The sequence below is a fragment of the Tiliqua scincoides genome, chromosome 3, assembly GCF_035046505.1.
Source record: "Tiliqua scincoides isolate rTilSci1 chromosome 3, rTilSci1.hap2, whole genome shotgun sequence".
In the NCBI taxonomy this organism is placed as follows: Eukaryota; Metazoa; Chordata; class Lepidosauria; order Squamata; family Scincidae; genus Tiliqua; species Tiliqua scincoides.
In genome coordinates, this window is record NC_089823.1 from 86,158,654 (window position 1) to 86,182,086 (window position 23,433).

General features: G+C 43.5%; 1 protein-coding gene across 2 annotated transcripts in view; it reads right to left on the reverse strand.

The window, feature by feature from the left end:
- Positions 1-419: 419 nt before the first annotated feature.
- The window catches only part of AKAP17A (A-kinase anchoring protein 17A), a 29,454-nt gene continuing 6,440 nt past the window's right edge, over positions 420-23,433 (reverse strand). Inside the window, exons 1-5 of one of the 2 annotated variants that reach the window (XM_066620772.1) lie at positions 10,730-10,832; positions 6,865-8,052; positions 5,058-5,206; positions 3,573-3,813; positions 420-2,268 (exon numbers count right to left, since the gene is read on the reverse strand). In XM_066620772.1, coding sequence (XP_066476869.1) covers positions 1,372-2,268; positions 3,573-3,813; positions 5,058-5,206; positions 6,865-7,626 — 2,049 coding nt within the window. In that variant the 5' untranslated portion in view covers positions 7,627-8,052; positions 10,730-10,832 and the 3' untranslated portion in view covers positions 420-1,371. Of the gene's footprint in view, positions 2,269-3,572; positions 3,814-5,057; positions 5,207-6,864; positions 8,053-10,729; positions 10,833-23,433 lie in introns of those variants that run through there. The other variant, XM_066620773.1, reaches the window with a different exon arrangement.

Below are 23,433 nucleotides of genomic sequence, written 5' to 3' on the forward strand. Positions count from 1 at the left end.
CCAAATATTTCACAGATTTTAAATCAGGCCATAACATATTGAATACATCTTAGACCCCTCTCCCATGCTTCAAAACATAACTATATTGAGCTTAAAGGTCAATGAAAAGTTTTCCATACCCAAATAGAATATTTTCAAGACATCATCTGAGTGGAAAAAACCACAAAAGCATATTTCTAGAGTTCTGCTTAGGACCAAATATGAAATGTAGGTCCAGTTAAGATACATCAATGTTCAGGAGATCTGCCTGTTCAGGCTCCTAAAAGAAGTAAACCATCAACAGTAGATAAAAATGCAATCATTCAAGGCTCTTACCTACTGGTAGAAAGAGATCACTTAACGTTAAATATAACCATCTCAAATTATCTGTACAACTCAGTAACTGACACACAAATACACTCCAATCAGATTTAGCACTATATATAGAGACCTTTAATGCACTGAAATATGAAATAGCAGTCTGGGTTCACTGGCAATGGCTTTTGTGATTTTACCGTAAGATGGTAAAAAAGCTGGTTTTGCACTGCAACATTTTTTGCAAATTCCTGAGCTTCATTCCAGAAGCAACGGTACTATAAAAAATCTTAAGAGAAACAACATATTTGAACCTGAAAACTGCAGGTAAAAATAATTTAGCAGGAAGGCTCCTCTTTCAAAAGACAGACGTCTCCAAAATTGCATTAAGTATTTCAATCAATGGTCTAAACAAAACAAAAATGCCAATCAAACAGTAATACTACAGTAACCTCTATGTCTACTTTCTCAGAGGCTTTAAGATCCTAGTATATTCTTCTGAAATGGAACAGAACTTTGACATGTAAAATAGCAAACAGAAGGACTACTTGGGCCCCTTAATGATCTATTAAGTATGCATTCCTCAAGACAACACAGCACTTTATAAAAATACATTTGTTTTTATGGTTGCATCTAGCACCAATTCAGATAGCAAAAAAATCCTGCACAAAATTGAGTTCCTATGAAATCAAGTATGCAGTAAATTGTCAAGCTTGCATTTCCTATTAGAAACATACACATGCGATTTTGAAAACACAAAGCTGCTGTGATTGCAGTCATTAGAATCCAATAGGGGCCCAATGGAAGAATTTAGAAAGAAACAAAATTATCAAAGCCTAATGAGGCTGTTTATCATACAGAAAGTGTGAACAAGAATGATCAGAATGGATGGTACTGTAGTAAGCTAGTTGAGAGCACAAAAAAAATATTTTTGATAAGTATGGTTATTTGTCTCTTGGCTCCATAAACTATATTCAAGTAAAGTTTCCAATTGATTTCTTCTTCCCCCGATGCAAGAGATGAGAGATCTATTCCAGACCTGTCCAAGTCAGCCCTTACAAAAGGCCCAGTCCTTTATTACCTACTCCAAGTGCTTCTTTGGTTGCTCAAAGATCTCTTCCGGTGTTTTTGTTTCTTGCTTGCACTCTTGTGACCATGACTGCGTCCTCTCTTATCTTGTTCCCTGTCACTGCTAAAGGACTGCCTTCGTCGTGGGTGTTCCCGACTTAAGCTCCTCCGGTGAGGGCTGCTACTTTTAGTTGAGTGTTTTTTATGAGAGTGTCTCTCTTTTCTGCACTTTTCATCCTCGCTACTTAAGCCTCTTCCATGCCTGTTCTTTTCAGTTTTGTCTTTGCTATGGTGGTTATGTGTGTCTCTATGCGCATGACTCTTCCCCTTACTTGGCTCTCTATTACACTTGCCTTGTTCAGGCAGCAAGTCCTTCTTGTATGCTTTTTGTTCATGGTCTGGTGTGCTCTTGTGTTGCTGATTTGCAGGGATACAGGAAAGAATGCCTGAACTATTTTCACCAGAAACCATAACCTTGTTACTAATACTAGCTTTAGTTTCCCTTATGTGAACTTCCTCATGAAAATTGCCATTTAAGTACTTTGGTTGAGAAATCATGCTTTCAGTAATTGTTACGCTGTTTTGACAGAGTTGAACTGGTCTGGACAAAATGGACTGTGCTGAGGTAGATGTGATGCAATGGAAAACCCTTTTAGGTGTTTCCAATGGGGTGGTCGCTAGGGCATTCGTTTCCATCTTTGTCAGATGGGTCACTTCGGTTTTCTTGTGCATGAGGTTGCTTAGCAGTTTCTCTCTTAACTCCTTTTCTTTCCTCTGCAGCCCAAGAGCTCTCTCTTTTTCCTCCTCCACACGGCGGAGTTCAGCTGCTTGTAGCCTCCTCCGCTCTTCCAACTGCTGTAGGCGGACTTTTTCCTCATTGTGCTCCTGCTCCAAAAGCTTTAATGCCTAAAAGCATTGAAGAAAGATATGCTTTAGCAAACCTAAAGGCAACCATGTTCATTCTATGACAAAACTGTGCACAGTATCAGAACAGTTAAAAAGAAAACCAGTTCAGACAGGGGCCAGCACCAACAAAAAAGAGGTACTGTTTCAACAAAAAACAGGGATTTGCTATAAGATGTATTGTTTTTTCATTCCTAAATTACTAATTGGTTTTCTGAAAGGTTTAACTCAGGCTAGCTCCCAGAAGACAAGTGCAAACATCACATTTGTCCTCTGGGATCAAAAGTACAATTTAAAGTAAATTCTACTCTATAGTCATCAACATTTACATGCTGCCAATTGAATGGCTATACAGACAGCTTAAGGCCCAATCCTATCCAATTTTCCAGTGCCAGTACAGCCATGCCTTTGGAGTGTGCACTGCATCCAGTGGTGGGGAGGCAGTCTCACAGCCTCTTCAAGGTATGGGAACATTTGTTCCCTTACCTCAGGGCTGCATTGCAGCTGCACCGGTGCTGAAAAGTTGGATAGAACTGGGCCCTTAGACATCAATTTCAAGAAGGTTGTAGCTTCAGGAGAGTCAAAACATGGTGGGGATTTAGTATATTTGTCTTCTTGATTCAACTGCTAGAGAATGTTGCTAAGATTTTACCTATCATCAGTAAAATATTATTTGGGTCCTAAAATAATTTACAGGCAGTCTGATTCCATGATGCTGCCAGTCATAGGTTGGCAAGCATAAACTCATAAATGAAAATTTCTTCAGTACAAAAACAAATCACCCTCCACATCTCTCAAGCATGTGACTACAGCAACAATCAAGGAGTTGTGCCACTTTTGTGTCCCTTGGGATTTTGCACACAGGCCCTTAAATGTTTCCCTGAAGATACCAATGCTAGGCAACTATCTCTTGTTTGGTAAGAACTGGGGCAGGTGGGAGAGGACACCCAGATGCTCAGCTCCAAATTCTTTGCCACATCTCCCAGCTGCAGATATGTCAGTGTTTTGCATACATTACAGTGCACCCAAAAGCAAGTCTAATTGGCTCAGCCTCATTGCACTGAAGAGCAGCGACCTACCAGCCCTTCAAAGCACCGTTAGCATTATTTAAGCACTGTGAAATGCAATAATTGACCTGGTAAATTGAACAAGAGTTGGAAAACATGGAAATAGTAAATGAGAATTGATCTACATAATTCTTCAATACATCTCACAATTTCACATTTAGTCCTTACAATTAGGACTCTCCCTCCCTCACTCACTCTCAGCCTTTCCCTGGAAATCTGCCCAAACGTTTAGTCAGTTACCTTGGCCCTACTCAGCAATTCAGCAATGAGTCGAATGGACTGAAGGTTTCTCTGAGCTAAGATGAGCTTTCTCTCCTCTAGTTTTATTTTTTCTTGCAATTTTTTCTGCTCTTCAGCTTGTATTTTTTCAAGCCTTTTCTTGTTTCTCCGAATTTCACGGTCCTTCTGCTTCTGCTCTCTTCTGCGCAACTTCTCTTCTCTTTTCCTCTCTCTTTCCAACTCCTCAAGTTCTTTCTGTTTCCTAAAGAACACAGGCCACATTAGTCATGCCAAGTAAGAGTTTGGTTTTCAACTGATGTTAAAAACAAAACAAATTCCTGCCATTTAAAGAAAACATTGGTCTAAGTGAGTATGTCGAGTAAAAGTTAGGAAATTGAATCACTCTGATTACAAATCAATAATTGTAAATGTTCGCCCTGGTCTTAAAAATAATTAAAAAGGCCAAATACAGAAACAGATAGCATTTTAACAGTTTTATGGATAATTATTGCTGCAAAGTGCAAACTGAATCACCAGTTATATGTCCATTATAAATGTCAACCAAATGGCATTAGAGCCAAACTAGTCACAAATACAACTACAGTATTCTCATCTTGAAGGTGATACCATGAAACTCTGGAAACGTTGTCAGATGCAGTGGTAGAAGATTCCATGACTTTAGTAAAAGATCAACTACTTATGTGTCTGGAACCAATACGTTTGGGTGAATTCTTTTGTAAATAAAATCATCAGTCTGCATTTTTGGTTGCACGTAAACAGTGGAGAGTATAGTTGCGTACTGGAATAGCTCTGCTACAACCATAACACGTTGTGAAGCATCATGTGTGCAATTGCTTTATTCTACAGTTAAACACTTTTGATTGGCATATTGTCCCTCTAACACTACTTGTGCCCAACAGCAGTTTAAGCATATTTGACCCATTAGCTAATATTTGGATAAATAAGAAGGCAAGAATGAAGTGGCAAAGTACGCACTAAAGCCACTTAGAAGAGTGCAATCCCACTGAGATTGAAGTAAACTCAAGGACTGCAATCTTGTGTCCTCAAAAGTTTGCAACAGATCAGATGAGGTCTCCAGGAGCTTTTCCAAAATCTTCATTAAGGGCATTTACTACACATCTATTTAGTTTTAACAATGTAGATAGTGCAGTTTTTATTAGATGTGTAAACAGCCTTGCCATAAATTGTTATTTTCTGAGAAAGATTATTTTACTCCCAGAAACACTGCATTACTGTTTTCTCTAGTAGCTGAAGGTCAGACTTTCCAAGAATATTTGAAATAACAGCTTCCCATTTTCAGCTATGAGCATACAGGTCCTTAAACTAAGTTCTTGATGCTTAGTTAACCATATAATACTTTAAAATATTAGACAGAGTTCATATTTCTGCCAAAAATAAACAGTATAAAATATACTATGAAAAATAAAGGCATACAAGTATATTACATTTTCTAAAACGGTATTTGCCAGAAAGAAATGCGTCTACCTTTCTTCTTCTTTTTGCCTTTCCTCTGCTTCTTTTTCTTTACGTTTGTGTTCTTCTCTCTGCTTTTCAAGTTCTTGGAGCTTCTGTCTTTCAAGCTGACGTTTCTTAATTGAAGCATCACTTAGATGTTTTGTTGAATCAAATGAAACCTTTTACAGAAATGAAGGAGGGGAATATATTGAGACAATTCTATTTAACTTCAGGATACAACTCTAATTCTTCCATTGATTAGGTTCAGAAAATTGAAAACTACAGCCACACCAGCACATTTTTGCCTGGCCCACAGGTGTACACATTTGGTCTAAATTACATATATGCAATTGGGCAGAAACGACTTAAGGAGAACATACTAAATTCCATTTTTAAAAATCTAGTGCTAATATGTTCCAATGGTTCTCAAATTTTGTCACAGTGTGCATCTGTAAGACATTGAAAAAGATTTCCAAACTTTTCCAAGTGTAACAGGCAACCAGATGTGCTTCACAGTCCTTCCTCTTGTTCTTTGTGCAGTGGCGAAGAGAAAACTGGAAGAGACACATCAGGGAAAATGGAACTATAGCATGCCTTAAGTTGTTTGGGGGCATGTAAGATGGCAAGGGATAATGGATCCTAAAAAAACAAAATATTCAGAAAAGATGAAGAATTGTTGCACTGATTTTTGTTGACTATCCACACAAGCATATCATCCAGCTATAACTGAGTTATCACCACAGAGGAGTACATGTTTTTCATTCTCTTCTCTTACAGGGATACATTCAGGTCTAGGTTAAGGAAAGCAAGTTGTGGGAAACTTTCTACTGCTAGAATGAGCCTTGGAGAACTGTGGGCTCTCATGTATTCCCCCTCTTCTTTTCAGGTGAGAGAGAAGATTTAAATTTAAAGTTTTCACTTTCAGTTTGTACTAAACTGCTGTTCCAGGAACACAGCACTCGTTTCAAGAAGGAATGCCCCACTCCAAGGCACAGAATGAAGTGCAGGAATCAGTGCAAAATACAGATAAAAGCAAAGGATTCCAAGAGCTGCCACACAGGGCTCAGGAACAAAAAGAGATGGATAAGGTATTATTTTTAAAGTGATATCTCACTAAGAATCACAGGGTTGTACCCTAAGGCTTTCTTCCATTCACAGAAGCCTAGTTTGACAAAAATTGTTTTGCCTCCCCCGCACAATCTTCATTTGCTCTCTCTCATTTGCACAATCTTCATTTGCCCTGTGCTCTCCAAATAGCTGCTCCCCCCACCAACTTCCAGAAACAGATTTCCAGGGCATTGTAAAAGCTGCCCCTTCTCCCTTGTGGAAACAGGGCTTCTTCCACAAATGGAATATCTTAAGATACAGTCCTCTACATCCAGTCTTTCACACACATACATCACCACAAGATATATACAGGAGGTCTGCATGTTGGTATAAATTTGGTGACTGCATGAGGCCTTAACTTATACTTGTCCTCTTTTTTTGTAGTGCCTATTTTCTTTGCAGTCATGTTTTGTGCATTTTTAATCTCTGCATGAAGCTGTTTGTCATCCTTCAAAGAATTACATTTTCTCCTTTTTGTTCACCCCCTTGAACCTAGTTTGCAGAAAAGCAGAGTACAAGCCTTTTAAGTAAATACTCTTGAAATGTGATGACGCGCTACACAATAGAAGTTGTTTTCTTTCTTTCACTGAATGGTTCATCATCACTTGTTGGAAAATGGAGATAACAGAATGTTTAACCTGAAATTGATTTCGAACCTCCTAAAAATATAAGCAGCATGCAACATTTGTTTCTTAAAAGATGTACTAGGAACATCTCTACAGTACCTCACCTTAATGTTACAAGCCACCGCTTTGCCATCTTCACCTTTGTACATCAGCTTCATCCCTCGCAAAGCATTCATAGCCTTGATGAAACCTGCATATTCCTCATACTGAACATAAGCTTCAAAATTCAAATGGCCTCCAAAACTGAACGTATGAAAGTTTCTGCCAGTCATTTCTTCCCTATATGGGTCCAACATGGGTATATCTACATTACGTATTTCCCCAAATTTACAAAAAACCTTGATAAGAACTTCTTCATTTGGCTTTTCTGTTCCAGAGTCTTTCAGTGCAAACCATTTGCAAGGCAGACCTTCCAAATGAATAGTGTCTGGCCTTTCCCCAGGCAGAGTTTCATTCATATCTTTTGCATCACGAAAAAAGGAGTCCCAGTCATGGCGAGTAGGAAAATCAATTTTGTATTCTGCAGCACGAACTTTTAAGATGTCTGAAAAGCCACTAAGTTTTATAGTTTTGCCATCCAGACATGCAAGGAAGGATTTAACCAAACTCTTATTTTCTACCTCTCCTTCAAAGCGGATAAAATCCATGGTGCTTTTGGAGATCCGCAATGTTGAGAACTGATGCGTTTGCACCATTCCTTTCAGCCTTTCCATCACTTCCCAATTGGAAATGGACTTCCCTGGCTGCTTTAACTGAGGAAGTGCTACACTAATAGTCATTTTGGTAATCGGTTTAAGGTATAGTCCATAAGGAGCAGAGAGCTCCACTGCTTCAGATGTGTCATGAATTATTGTAGCGGCCGCCATAGTTGCAAAAAAGGTAATAAAACTAGCAAAAAAAGACACACAGTAGGCTTATCTATCTTGTAGACACAGAGACAAAACAGTCTTTCTTTGAATAAATTACCATTTTAACAGCTTAGCACTTCTAAAAGTAGTATTCAATGGTGAATTGGAAGTCTGTAAAAATTTGTCAACACATATATCAAGTTCATGAATAGGGCAATTCTTTTTCCTAATCACGCTGCATCTGTGTATTCCAACTGCCAGCAGCACAAAGTCTTAGAGAAACTATAAAACTATCTGATACTAAGTTTTACAGAGGAGCAACTGAAAATACAGAAACAGCAAGTCTTCCAAGAGTGCTCTGCTTCAGAGTGCTTGCAGGTTATATGAAGTATCACAACCATGAGATGAATTCCAGATGTTGCAGCAACCAGAACAATTTTTTATCTGTGTGGAATTGAAAGAGTTAGATTATAGTCTTGCACAATCACATCAGACCAAATCAAAACATGGTGTATTGCTGGGTATGACATATGAAAAAGCTCCTTTCCAGCACAATCCAGTGCACAGTTACTCAGAAATGTCCCAATGAGCTCAACAGAGCTTAATCCTAAACTGTCTTGAAATTAACAAAAACATTTGGTTGTAAATTGAGAATACATCAAACTGAACTGTTTTATGAGCAAAACTCCATGAAAAGGTACAGTCTCAACAATGCTGATCCATTACTCCACCAAAATGGTAAAACAGTCAATAAGCCCATTATGCCATACTATTTTGCAAGAAGTGTGTAATATTCTATTTTACTCTTACATCTATTACTAATACTAAATACTATTTACTAATACTATTTTACAGCTACAGTGCGTGCAAACACAATCATAAAGGCAGGTGACTTTTTCAATGCCATACAAATGATAAATATAGCACAACAAATTGAAACAATGTTTTCCTGGTTGTATACAACCCCAAGCAGACTGCTCAAAGACTGCATGTTATACCACTGATGGGAATACTTCATTTATCATAACATGCAAGATGAATATGCATTTTTTCCTCCCACTGAATGTATACCTGGTTCCTATATCCTAGTCCATGTTTTATGGGATAACACAACATATAATGACAAGGGTGTCAAACACAAGACCCATAGGCCGAGTATGGTCCCCAATATAATTGGGCTCTCGGCTTGATAATTGGACACTTTCATATCTTTAAAATATGAACAAGATTTGCACATTTTCTCTTCTGTCATTTGCAGCTAATAAGTTTCTATGTGAGAACAAAAGTGCTTATTTCTGGTCATCCACTTAATGATGTCACTTCTGGCCCGCAGCGGGCACTATGAATGCTAACTTTGGCCCTCTGCATGTAATGAGTTACATCCCCGATATATGGAGAACATAATACTACTATTTGTAATCTGTAAAGGCTGTTTATAATTTGATTTGGCAATTCTGTCTATTAAACAGGAACACACTACATTTGCCTGAGGTTTGGGTTTTTTATTTTTATTTTTCATTTTTTAAACAAGACTGCCTTTCTTAAAATTTGCTCAAGAAAGCAGAGTTTTGGAGGGCAGCTAAAAGCAACAGTGCAATCCTATGCCTGTTCACTCAGAAGTAAATCCCACTGAGGACAAGAAAATATTCTTATGCAAGTGGACATACATCTAATCACACAATGGTTACAATGTCCTTGAATGTTCTAATGCATTTTTTTGTACTGGCAAGCTGAATTGTCCAAGGTCATCCACACTTTACTAAATTAAAAGGATATAACCTTAATCTGCTAGACTGCTGGGGTTTAATTAGTGGGACACACAAGTCGATCGCACCCTGACCGAAGTTGGTTGGACCAGCAGCGTCTACTTTCTTCAGTCATTAAAGGTTTCTTTGCAAGAACAGGAGAGACAGAGAGAGAGATATTAAGAGTTTTTTTTCCACAAGAACAGAACAGGAGAGGGGGGAACACAGGGAGAAGCCCTGATGGATGCTGCTCTGAATGCTGCTTTGGGGAGATAAAGCTGCATAGAAATTCACAGCACAATCCTATGCATATCTACTCAGAAGTTCCATTATATAGGTTCTTGGAACAGTGGAGTTTTGCCTTTGGATGCTTGATGACGTGTACATTGATTGTAAAATGAAACATTTTTAATTCATCAAACAACATTAGTTCTTTTGAAATTTTATGGCCTGTATACCCAGAAATTTTAACCATGAGTGAAGTTCCATTATGTTCAACGGGACTTACTCCCAAGAAAGTGTGCAGTGGACTGCAGCCTGAGTACACGGAATCTGGGAAAATGGCTGGCAGCAACCAACTACTTGCAGTGGCCTTCCCGGTGCCCCTGGGAAGCACAGAAGCAGCAGGGCACGAAGGAGGCAGCGACTCTCTGTTTACTCAAGGCACCTGACGCCCACAGCGACACTGCCCCTGAACGCAGATACACACGCACAGGAGAAGCTGGTCCTTCCTGGCCTGAGAATGGCTGCAGCAGACTTCACAACAGTGATGTTCAACTCACGGCATGCTGACAAGACGATACAATTGCCAAGGGACCCCGCAGTTTTTTGGCAGCTGACAAGGCCCACCACGCTGTGGGGGGAGGCTCACAACCCCCAATGACCCTACTAACAAACACCCTTTCCTCAAACACCCAGGGCACACCCACGGACCTTCCGTGGTACACCAGTGGGCCACAGCACATTGGCTGAAGGCTGCTGGCTGCACAGCTCAGACTATTCTTTGCTGCTCTTGGCCATTTATACTGCTGCTGGGGAGCCACGTCCCCCACTAAGTGACCTTCCCCAACTCCTGGGGCACACTCACAGCCCACCAGTGTGCTGTGGCTCAGTGGCTGCCAGGGGACCCCCAGGACGGAAGGGGAGGCCTCCCAGCCCCAAAGCAGGCAGGGCGCAGAAGGGCAAGCTCCAGCAGGCTCTCCGGGGCCGGGGCCGGGGCCGGCTCCGCTCCAGGCCGGCAGCGAGCGCGCTCCTGCCCTCCCCCCGCCCATGTGCGCGGGGGGGGGGAAGGAGGAGCGGAGCGCGCGCCCTGCACTGAGCCTCACCACGCTATCCCCGCCAGTTGAACCACCGCCGAGCGGGAGCGACGAGCCGACCTGACAGAACGGCGCCGACGACGCTCCTGCCCCTGCTTTCGCACCCACCGCTCAGTCCTCCTCTTCAGCCTCAAAGCTGAGCCGGAGGCGCGCGGCACCGGCCTTCCCATACTGCCCCGCGCCACCAAAACAAAAGCGCTTCCGCTTCCTGGCGGCAGGGGGGAGAAGAGAGAACGAATGGCGTCACGGAGCGGAAGTGATTTATGAGAAGCGGAAGTGGGGTAGGCCGCGGGGGGGTCTCTTGCAGACCATAGAGTCGCGCGTGCGTTTGCGAGCGTCTTCAGATCTACGGCGCTGGGCGCCGAGACGTTCATCCTTGTGACTCAGCGCCGTAGAGCGTGAGCGCCGCCTGGCGGCTGGCTGTGCGGGTGGCGCGCTGGGCCAGTGGGAGGGGGAGAAGGGCTCGCTCTGCTGCGAGCAGTCGGTGTGTCTGGAGGGGGAAAGGAGCAGCACCGGCGTCTCCCTCCCCTCCCCCCTCAGGATGCGTCTCTTTGTCCTGCCAGAGGCCCTTCTGCAGTTAATAAATTATTTGTCAGAAATACAACTTCATTTATTTTTAATAATGTGCATATTTTCATATGTATACAATATGTATGCAAATATTTTATTTATATAAGAACATAAGAACAGCCCCACTGGATCAGGCCATAGGCCCATCTAGTCCAGCTTCCTGTATCTCACAGTGGCCCACCAAATGCCCCAGGGAGCACACCAGATAACAAGAGACCTCATCCTGGTGCCCTCCCTTGCATCTGGCATTCTGACTTAACCCATTCCTAAAATCAGGAGGTTGCGCATACTCATCATGGCTTGTACCCCATAATGGATTTTTCCTCCAGAAACTCGTCCAATCCCCTTTTAAAGGCGTCTAGGCTAGACGCCAGCACCACATCCTGTGGCAAGGAGTTCCACAGACCGACCACGCGCTGAGTAAAGAAATATTTTCTTTTGTCTGTCCTAACCCGCCCAACACTCAATTTTAGTGGATGTCCCCTGGTTCTGGTATTATGTGAGAGTGTAAAGAGCATCTCCCTATCCACTCTGTCCATCCCCTGCATAATTTTGTATGTCTCAATCATGTCCCCCCTCAAGCGTCTCTTTTCTAGGCTGAAGAGGCCCAAACGCCGTAGCCTTTCCTCATAAGGAAGGTGCCCCAGCCCCGTAATCATCTTAGTCGCTCTCTTTTGCACCTTTTCCATTTCCACTATGTCTTTTTTGAGATGCGGCGACCAGAACTGGACACAATACTCCAGGTGTGGCCTTACCATCGATTTGTACAACGGCATTATAATACTAGCCGTTTTGTTCTCAATACCCTTCCTAATGATCCCAAGCATAGAATTGGCCTTCTTCACTGCTGCCGCACATTGGGTCGACACTTTCATCGACCTGTCCACCACCACCCCAAGATCTCTCTCCTGATCTGTCACAGACAGCTCAGAACCCATCAGCCTATATGTGAAGTTTTTATTTTTTGCCCCAATGTGCATGACTTTACACTTACTGACATTGAAGCGCATCTGCCATTTTGCTGCCCATTCTGCCAGTCTGGAGAGATCCTTCTGGAGCTCCTCACAATCACTTCTGGTCTTTACCACTCGGAAAAGTTTGGTGTCGTCTGCAAACTTAGCCACTTCACTGCTCAACCCTGTCTCCAGGTCATTTATGAAGAGGTTGAAAAGCACTGGTCCCAGGACAGATCCTTGGGACACACCGCTTTTCACCTCTCTCCATTGTGAAAATTGCCCATTGACACCCACTCTCTGCTTCCTGGCCTCCAACCAGTTCTCAATCCACGAGAGGACCTGTCCTCTAATTCCCTGACTGTGGAGTTTTTTCAGTAGCCTTTGGTGAGGGACCGTGTCAAACGCCTTCTGAAAGTCCAGATATATAATGTCCACGGGTTCTCCCGCATCCACATGCCTGTTGACCTTTTCAAAGAATTCTATAAGGTTCGTGAGGCAAGACTTACCCTTACAGAAGCCATGCTGACTCTCCCTCAGCAAGGCCTGTTCATCTATGTGTTTTGAGATCCTATCTTTGATGAGGCATTCCACCATCTTACCCGGTATGGATGTTAGGCTGACTGGCCTATAGTTTCCCGGGTCCCCCCTCTTTCCCTTTTTAAAAATAGGCGTGACATTTGCTATCCTCCAATCTTCTGGCACCGTGGCCGTTTTGAGGGACAAGTTGCATACCTTAGTCAAGAGATCTGCAACTTCATTCTTCAATTCCTTAATAACCCTTGGGTGGATGCCATCAGGGCCCGGTGACTTATTGATCTTTAATTTATCAATGAGGTCTGAAACATCTTCTCTTTTAACCTCTATCTGACTTAACTCCTCGGTTAGGAGGGGCCGTTCGGGCAGCGGTATCTGCCCGAGGTCTTCTGCCGTGAAGACAGATGCAAAGAACTCATTTAATTTCTCTGCCATCTCTAAGTCTCCCTTTATCTCCCCTTTCCCTCCCTCACCATCCAGAGGGCCAACCGCTTCTCTGGCGGGTTTCCTGCTTCTAACATATTTGAAGAAGCTTTTATTATTCCCCTTAATGTTGCTGGCCATGCGTTCCTCATAGTCTCGCTTGGCCTCCCATATCACCTTCTTACATTTCTTTTGCCACAGTTTATGTTCCTTTTTATTCTCCTCATTAGGGCAAGACTTCCATTTACGGAAGGAAGCTTCCTTGCCCTTCACAGCCTCTCTAACTTGGCTGGTTAGCCATGCGGGCACCCTCCTGGATTTAGTGGAACCCTTTTTTCTTTGTGGTATACACCTCTGCTGGGCCTCTATTACTGTTGTTTTAAGCAGCCTCCATGCACTCTGGAGAGATTGGACTCTTTTTACCCTCCCTTTCAACCTCCTTCTAACCAGCCTCCTCATTTGAGGGAAGTCCGCCCGTCGGAAGTCAAGGGTTAGAGATTTGTCTGGTATTCTTCCCCCAGCGTGCATGTCAAAACGGATCGCAGCATGATCACTGTTCCCCAATGGCTCAGTAACGTTTACATCTCTAACCAGGTCCTGCGTACCACACAAAATTAAATCCAGAGTCACCTGTCCTCTGGTGGGCTCCGTGACTAGCTGATCTAAGCCACAGTCATTTAGCACGTCAAGAAATCCGGTTTCATTATCGTGACCAGAACACAAATTGACCCAGTCAATATGAGGATAACTGAAGTCCCCCATGATTACAACCCTGTCCCTCCTTGTCACCTCCCTGATCTGTTTCCTCATTTCAAGGTCCCCATCCGATTTCTGTTCTGGAGGACAATAGCACGCCCCCAGTATTACATCGCTGCACAAGCCTGGTAATTTAACCCACAGAGATTCTACGGTGGAGTCGGACCCACCTTCAATCTCTACTTTGCTGGATTCTATCCCTTCCTTAACATAAAGGGCCACCCCACCTCCAACATGCCCCTGCCTGTCCCTCCTGTAGAGTTTATAGCCCGGGATTGCGGTATCCCACTGATTCTCTGCATTCCACCAGGTTTCCGTTATGCCCACTATATCAATATTTTCCCTTGTCACCAGACATTCCAGTTCTCCCACCTTTGCTCGTAGACTTCGGGCATTCGCATAAAAGCATTTATACACGGAATGCCCCAGGATGGGCTGCTTATTCGCTCCTTTGTCCCCGCATCCTGTCATTGTGCCAAACCGTCTATCACATCCCATCACCCTACCTTTCCCAATTTCTTCTCCTACCCTGCCTTTGTCTTGTTGTTCTCTAACCTCCCCATCCTCATCCCATAGGGATGAGGAGTCCCGAACCGGATGCCCCTCGGCTCCTGTCGGCCTTCCCCCAGGGATCAGTTTAAAAGCTGCTCTGCCACCTTTTTAATGTTATGCGCCAGCAGTCTGGTTCCATTCTGGTTCAAATGGAGCCCGTCCCTCTTGTACAGGCCCCGCTTGTCCCAAAACGTTCCCCAGTGCCTAACGAATCTAAACCCCTCCTCCCTACACCACCGTCTCATCCACGCATTGAGACCCCTGATCTCCGCCTGCCTAGCTGGCCCTGCGCGTGGAACAGGTAGCACTTCAGAGAACGCTACCTTTGAGGTCCTGGCTTTCAGCTTCCTGCCTAAAAGCCTAAATTTGGCCTCCAGGACCTCCCAGCTACACTTGCCCACGTCGTTGGTGCCGACATGCACCACAGCCGCTACCTCTCCCCCAGCACTGTCTACCAGCATGTCTAGACGAGAAGTGATGTCCGCAACCTTCGCACCAGGCAGGCAAGTCACCATGCGGTCCTCACATCCGTCGCAAACCCCCCTCTCTATGTTTCTAATAATCGAATCCCCCACTACAAGAAGCCCCTGACCCCCCTCCCGCCGAGGAGTATCCCGAGTGCGCTCAGATACGGGCCCATCCCCTGGAGAAGGGATCCCCCCTAGGGGATTGTTTCCCTCCTCTCCAGGATGACGTCCTCCAGTCCCGAGACTTCCCACCCGGGCAACCGAGGAGCTGCACGCCTGAGGTTGGGACGAAGCCTGATCGTCCCCGGAAGTCTCCCCACGGTCCTCCTCTGGCTGCCTGCGCTTCTCCAGGTCAGCCACCAAGGCTTCAAGGGAGCGGATGCGTTCCCTGAGAGCCTGGAGCTCCTTGCACCGAGGACACACCCATGACTTATGCCCCAGAGGCATATAATCATACATGTGGCACTCGATGCAGAACACTGGATAGCCCCCACCCTGCTGTTGGCTGTCTGACTGCATAGCTTTTTTGTTGTTGTTGTTTTATTTAGGGGTCCTTTTAAAAACCGTACAATGGATAGCAGCCCTCTTCTCAAGGGAAGAGGAAGGGCAGTGTATGGGGCACTGGCCTCCTCGCCCTGCTGCTGAACTCGCCCAGATGCTAAACTCTTGTGCCTTACCTGGCACTTAGTTCCCGAGGCACTGGGTTCCCAGAGGCCACACGCGTCTGCAGAGAGCCTCACGCGATGGCCCGCCTAGCTTTATACTCCTGGCTGGCTCCTCCTCCCTCCTTCCTTCCTGATTGAAAGGGGGCTGGCCTTCCCAGGTGAGTTTACAAAAGCTCATATATATACATATATATATAAAAGCTCATATAAAAGCTTATATATATACATATATATAAACACAAATAATATATATATATTATATTATACATATATGTATTATATATATAATATGAATTATATATTATATATAATATGTATATATACACACATAAAATGTATATTGATAATATGTATGCTCATTACAGATAAATATAATGTATATGTAATACAATAAATGTAATAATAAGTAAAATAGTGTTTAAGTGAACCACATGATATGAACGACGAGTGTTTTTTTGCTTTTCTTTTGTCGTGTCCTACATTTCGGGGTGCCTGGTCCTCTTTTGTGGCTGTGACATGTGGTCGCCCTGTGCAGCGGTCCCAGGTGTGACAGCTTCAGCATCTATTCAACATGCAATTCAGCCCATCAGGCCCTGAATCAATGTGACTCAAGTTCACCACAGGCTGGAGGAGTACTGAGCACTCCGAATTTGGCACTCTCCCATCACCGATGCCTGACACAGGCTACATCATCCATTTCATGACTGCCACGCCTGGTGTGTTTCTACTCCTGTCTTACTGAGGGCCCAGTCCTGTCCAACTTTCCAACACTGGTGCAACTGAAATGCAGCCCCGAGGTAAGGGAACAAGTGTTCCTATACCTTGAGGAGGCCTCTGTGACTGCCTCCCCACCACAGGATGCAGTGCACATCCCAATGGCATGGCTACACCAGTCCTGGAAAACTGGATAGGATTGGGCCCTTAGGGACTCCAGAAGATGGTACTGGAAGATTGTTGCTCTTGCCTGTGGGATCCATCTTTCAGAATTCCACAGACTATGTCCAATGCTTTTCAGCATCCACACAAAACCAGTGGAAAAGGGTTCCAGAATTTTGGAGTGAAGTTCCATCAGAATTGACCTAATTCTATTCTTCCTTGTAAATCAGGTAATCTTGTTGAATGAGTAGATGAACGTGGGTGAATGAACTGAGCTCAGTTCAGACAAGATGGAGATGTTTACGGTGACTTGTCTTTTGACTGAAGCTGGTGTCTTGGTGAGTTACACTCACCAGAAAGGAGCAGGTTTTCAGTTTGGAAGGCCTCCTAGATCCCCCTGCTGAATTGCATGGCAAATGCTGTGGCCTGCTTCACATAGTTGAAAAGAATTAGGGGCCTTCCTGACTGCCCCCAAAAGCAGGATGCAGCACATACCCCATTTGCACAGCTACATTGGCACTGGAAAGTTAGTTAGGATTGGACTGTTAGGCTGCAATTCTGTATAGTTTCCTGGGGTAAGCCAAGGAAGTGGTGTCTATTCAGAGGTAGACAGGCATAGGATTGTGCTGTTAATGGGTTATTTATTTAGTAATTAACAATAATACTGTATAACTCCACTAGGGGACACTATACTCAGATAAAAGATTAGCTATACAATTTTAGGCACACTAGGAGAGAGGCAGAACCCAATCCTATGCATGTCTACTCAGAAGTACATCCCATTATAGTCAATGGGATTTACTCCCAGGAAAGTATGGATAGGATTACAGGCAGCCTCAGAGTTAACCTCTCCACCAGATGGTGCCCAAAGCAAGACCTCTCTGGCTGGAATGAGAAGGGACATATAGATGATGGCACACCTGTGTGTATTCGTTCAACAGGTACACACAAGGCATTTGTAAACAGGTCACTATACTATATTTTTCCAGTATCCATTATTTTTTCTAGTGCAATCATTCTGCTAATGTGTCCATTTAAACAATTAATTTCACCATCCAACTTTGGGATTCCAAAATACAGGGCGTCTCAAGAAAATGTGTACACACTTTATAGTGTCAAGTTTATTATAATTCATGTATATACTGCTTATGGTGTACGCAGACGCTGCTGCTTGAGCTAGTTAGTTAATGATGTAGACCAAATGCTCGAAACGTTCTCGAGTGGCATCTATACACCACCTATGTCAGTGACTAAGGGTGCAATTTCCACTTTCCCACTAACCCACTTTCCAGCACCAATATAAGGGCAATGCAACTCTGAGGTAAAAGAACAAACATTGCCTAACCTTGAAGAGGCCTCTGTGACTGCCCCCCAAATGCAGGATGCAGCACATGCCCCACTGGCATAGCTATGCCAGTACTGGAAAGTTGGTTAGGATTGCACTCTAAGAGATCTGCAGACATCCACCAATGAGTGTGCTGGAATAGTTCCACACAGCTCTTCAGTTTCTTCCCTGAAATGTTTGAGTGTTGCAGGTTGCTTACAATAAAGTATGTATGAATTAGAGCTCAATAAAATGTGTGTACATTTTTGGAGACACCCTATATTGGCACTTCAATACTGATCTTCAGTAATAGATCCTGTTTTGAGGGTCACCTCACCAAGAGCCCAGTCTTAATGGAGGATTGCAGAAGGTTGTACTGCTACATGTAAATAATCGTCTTGTGCAGAGGAAATGATGCCTGATTAGGGCTTCCAGCTTCAGACTTCTGGCTCTGGGGAGCAGCAGGGCAGAATCTGTTGGCTTGTGTATACAGCCTGGAGGAATCTGAAAGAGGACCAGGAGTGTATCAGCTCAGAAGACAGGGTTAGCTGGCATGCTCCAGCTTCCTTTTTTCTTGTTCTGTGAAACACAAGGATAATAGACTTGCCTATAAGGCAGACCCCCAGATTGCAGCTTGGGTAGCCCCCAAAGCTACAACTCTGTTTCAGCTTAGTGAGAAGGATGTTACCTTTTCCAAAATCAACATGGTATCTCTGAGCCCAAACCTGGGCTTGGCGCGCAGGCTGATTACCGGCGCACACTGTCACATACGTGCCATAAGGCACATTTGCAAAGCTTACCACTGGGCAAGTGCTGGTGGTAGCGCCGGGCAGGCGTCTGAGCTTCACCGCTTGGCAGTTGCACGGACCGCCGAGCCGTGGTAAGGTAAGCAGAGGCATCGGGGGAGGCAGGGAGGAGGCGTTCCGGGGAGGGGGGAGGTAGGAAGAGTGCAGGGGAAAGTGTACTGGGGGAAGGAGCGGGGATGGAGGGAGGTGGGACTTCCCTGGGACCTCAGGTGGGATCCTGAGTGTTTGTGTGGGGCTCGCTGCCCAACACAAACGCTTTTACCTCACTGTCGACCTTTTGGTTGGTGGTGAATCAAGTAAGCCCCATTACGGTGCTACTTCCCTTACCCAGAGGAAGGGGATGAAAGTCCCCTTCTCCTGAGGTGCCGCCCATGGCTGCCCAAGGCTCACAGGATGCAGTGGCAGCCATTTTCAGGGCTGCCGAAGCCGCGTGCCCTGGGAGCTCAGGATTGGGCTCTCAGTTTTTCTATGTGTTAGACAATCTCCTAACCATTTTTCCCTGCTAGTGAAACAACCCACCAGCAATCTACTTGACAAAGAAATGGTGGGCCAGTGCATGTAACAGTGCTGATTTTCTAGGTTGCAGTGATGCACTAGTGGCACAAGGAAACCCTTAGTAGTATATCTGCTTCAACTTCTTCAACCTCTCCAGACTGAGAGCAAAATCCAAAGTCCAGCTGAAATGTCTGCGTGACTTCCTCTTTGCCAACGATGCAGCTGTCACTACCCACTCTGCCAAAGATCTCCAGCAGCTCATGGATCGTTTTAGCAAGGCCTGCCAAGATTTTGGACTGACAATCAACCTGAAGAAAACACAGGTCATGGTTCAGGATGTGGACTCACCTCCCTGCATTACAATCTCTGAGCATGAACTGGAGGTTGTCCATGACTTTGTGTACCTTGGCTCAACGATCTCCGACACTCTTTCTCTCGATACCGAGCTAAACAAGCACATCGGTAAAGCAGCTACCATGTTTTCCAGACTCACAAAGAGAGTCTGGTCCAACAAGAAGCTGACGGAACATACCAAGATCCAGGTCTACAGAGCTTGCGTCCTGAGTACACTTCTGTACTGCAGCGAGTCATGGACTCTTCGCTCACAACAGGAGAGGAAACTGAGCGCTTTCCACATGCGCTGCCTCCGACGCATCCTCGGCATCACCTGGCAGGACAAAGTTCCAAACAACACAGTCCTGGAACGTGCTGGAATCCCTAGCATATATTCACTGCTGAAACAGAGACGCCTGCGTTGGCTTGGTCATGTCGTGAGAATGGATGATGGCCGGATCCCAAAGGATCTCCTCTATGGAGAACTCGTGCAAGGAAAGCGCCCTACAGGTAGACCACAGCTGCGATACAAGGACATCTGCAAGAGGGATCTGAAGGCCTTAGGGATGGATCTCAACAAGTGGGAAACCCTGGCCTCTGAGCGGCCCGCTTGGAGGCAGGCTGTGCCGCATGGCCTTTCCCAGTTTGAAGAGACACTTTGCCAACAGACTGAGGCAAAGAGGCAAAGAAGGAAGGCCCATAGCCAGGGAGACAGACCAGGGACAGACTGCACTTGCTCCCGGTGTGGAAGGGATTGTCACTCCCGGATTGGCCTTTTCAGCCACACTAGACGCTGTGCCAGAACCACCTTTCAGAGCGCGATACCATAGTCTTTCGAGACTGAAGGTTGCCAATACAATATATCTGCTGATATTGATAGTGCAGGAACAGCCCATCCGAGAGGCCAATTGAGGTTGCCTCAGGTAGCAGATTCGTTGGGAGTGCCCCCTTCATGCACCCACTTGCTATCACTTCTCCTCCACCTCCCAGCCCCAGGACTAGAAAAGGAAGAGTGGATGGAACAGAAGAGGAATTGTGAAGTGTGGCCTAATGTTTTATTTATTCATATTTACATTTGCCTGATATACAAGCCTGTAGGATTAATTGACCATCTGGGAATAACTTTTTTAAAAATGCAAACAATAGCACATTCCTATCATTTGGAATATCCCAGGCAGAGTGTACACTATTACTAACCATGCTGTCATACCGCACACTGCACTGTCATCTTCAGAGAGAGATGGAAATAAATATTGTATTGCGCAACTTCTGCTTTTTGGGCTACTACAACTTGCTTACAGTCTGACAGCAGGGTTTAATTTATAAACTCCATGACCGAATTATACAGCATCCTTTAGACCAGTTTCAGGTGGGTCCCCATTCATTTCAATGTATATTTTATTTTTAACATATTAGGCTTATATACACAGTATGTGACTGCATTTAGGGAAATGTGACAGAGCTGTAATTTTAACCAGAGCTGTACTTTTAACAAGCTACAATATATATGCTTTTAACAATGGTAGTCAATGGGGCTTACTCCTGGGTAAGCATGAATAGGACTGCAGCCTTTGGGATCTTTGGGGAAATTTTTTTTAACAGATCAACAACTGCTTGGGAGGGACAGGAGAGTTCTTCTTTATTTAAATTACATTTTTAAACTTATTGTAAACTTTTAATTAAATTTGATTTTGTCTTATAGGGGTGTTAAAATTTTGCCAGCTTGGTGATGTCACTTCCAGCCATGTCATCACTTCCAGGATGGCATCACTTCTGATGGGTCCTGGTGCTAAAAAGTTTGAGAACCACTGCTTTAGGCTGTGAATGTATTTATTACAGACTGAAGATATAGTGTCGTGACATTCCAAATGACAGGAATGTCAATACATGTCAACTATGATGCCCCTAGTTTGACTATCATTTCTGCTGTTGAGACAGGGCCATAGAAGCAAGCCAAACTTATGCTAAGATCAAATTAAATGCCAGGCTCACACATTATAAGGATATGTTTTGTTCAAATGTTTAAAAGCATATATGTTATGTTTAGCAAGCACATTTGCTTAGCAGATATAGGGAAAATGTTTGTGGCTAGATATTCACAAACAGATTTAGGCTGACAGACCAAATGCTTAACGTATCACATCACATGTTCAAAAGTCAGCTAAAATCCATCTCTGAGTCGAACAGGAGCAATTTCTGTTAGAGTCACATTCAGTGAATGCAGGCTAATTAGCAGTTTAATAGGAGAAAATGAAGGTTTGGGTCCATTTGTGTTTCTGTTGCAGGCTGACTCTAGGAAACACATGACCCAGCCTGCATATAAAGAAATCCCTTTGATTCTTTAGAACTTTTAGCAAGAAAAGGCCTTTTAAATAATATATTTGGGTTTCTTCTAAAGTTAAAATACATCAAAGTTCCATGTTAAGATTGATTAGATGGATTAAAATAAGGTAAAATCAAATGAACTTGAATTCACCCCTTCCAAAGTGCTAGGCTGAGATGGCACAAAAGACCTTCCAAATCGTAAAATAATTTGACACATCAACATGTGTCAAGCCTAATTGAATTGATATATAGAGCTAGGCAGCAGTTTCAAAGAAGTTAGGAATGCCCCCCCCCCAGCCCATAGGGCTGCATTTAGACAAAGAGAAAAATAGGATTTAAACAGAGAAGATCCAGTATTTTAATATAGCTAAATAAGCTTTCTTTAAGAACCCAAATGTTAATGGGTGTTATAGCTAAGTTAGTTATTTGTCTCTATGATTCAAGGAATAGGATGCTTAGCAGTGTTTTAGAACAAAAGAGAGCATTTATGGTCTCTGAAGTTGCAGCAAAGTAGCCAAACAATAAATTAGGAAGATGTTACAGCCAATGACCAACAGACTGCTGTGCACTAATGAGTATTGCCTGTAAGGGTGTAAAAACTCAGAAAGAGATGTCTGAAAGCTGCTACAGTCTTACACCCAAGGTACACAGAGAGTCAAAAAGAGATTTTTGCATTCAGATTGCCTTAGAACCGAATGCAGTTTGAAATATATTTTAATTAGAAGATTGAAAGTAAAGAGGGCAGCTAAAGCAGGATGCACAATGATGAAATATAAAGGCACAGTCTAGTTTAATTAGAGCAGAGATTATACAAAAGGGGAAAACTATTAAGTTTACTTAGAGCCAGCTCTAACAAGCAGGTCTGTCTCAGCCTGCTGTCCTAAAAACTTCAAGCCTTTCAGGATTTATTGCATCTCACAGATAAAGCTCTGATTCAAATAACAGGCTTGAAGATCATGAAAGTCAGCATGTACGTTAGAATTCTTCACTGCTCTAATAGTTAAAGAATACAATTGAGGATATGGATAAAAGAGTAGATTCTTGCTTTTAAAATTAGTTGAATTAAAACATAGAATGGGGAAAAGCTAAAATAGGAAAATACTTAAAGTCTCAGAAATATCCCTATAGTCTTGAAAAGCAGAGGCAGCACAGTTAATCAGAGGTAATATAAACAAGCCCATGAATGCAGTATTCTTATCTAAGCAAAAGTATTCCAGACTTTATGGAACCAGATAAGGCACAGGACAGAATAAAATTCAAAGAGAGGCAGAGAAAACTAAGGGAGTGCTCAGACTTTGCCTGGGTGCCAAAGAAGTTTAAAGTAAAAGAATAGTTAATTTTGTATGACAGGACAAGATATGGAACTTGGTAAGAGGTAAACATCTACAAATCTTGGTTGACAGGAATCCATAAATAAGGGCATCTGGAAGATATCAAAGGGGCCCAAATTAACAATAACATTCCAGAGATGCTGCCTGCATTCTGAAAATGAACAGAGAAATCAAGGATTCTAACAGGGAGAGAAAACACTCAAAAACCTTGTTTTTTAAGCAAAATATGGATTGTTTGGTATCAAATTAAAGCTCTACATCCACTGGGGATCACAAAGAACCTAAAAATAAGTTCTTAGGAGGTTCAAATTAAATAATAAAGAAAAGTTCAAGAATTAAGCTCTGAATAAA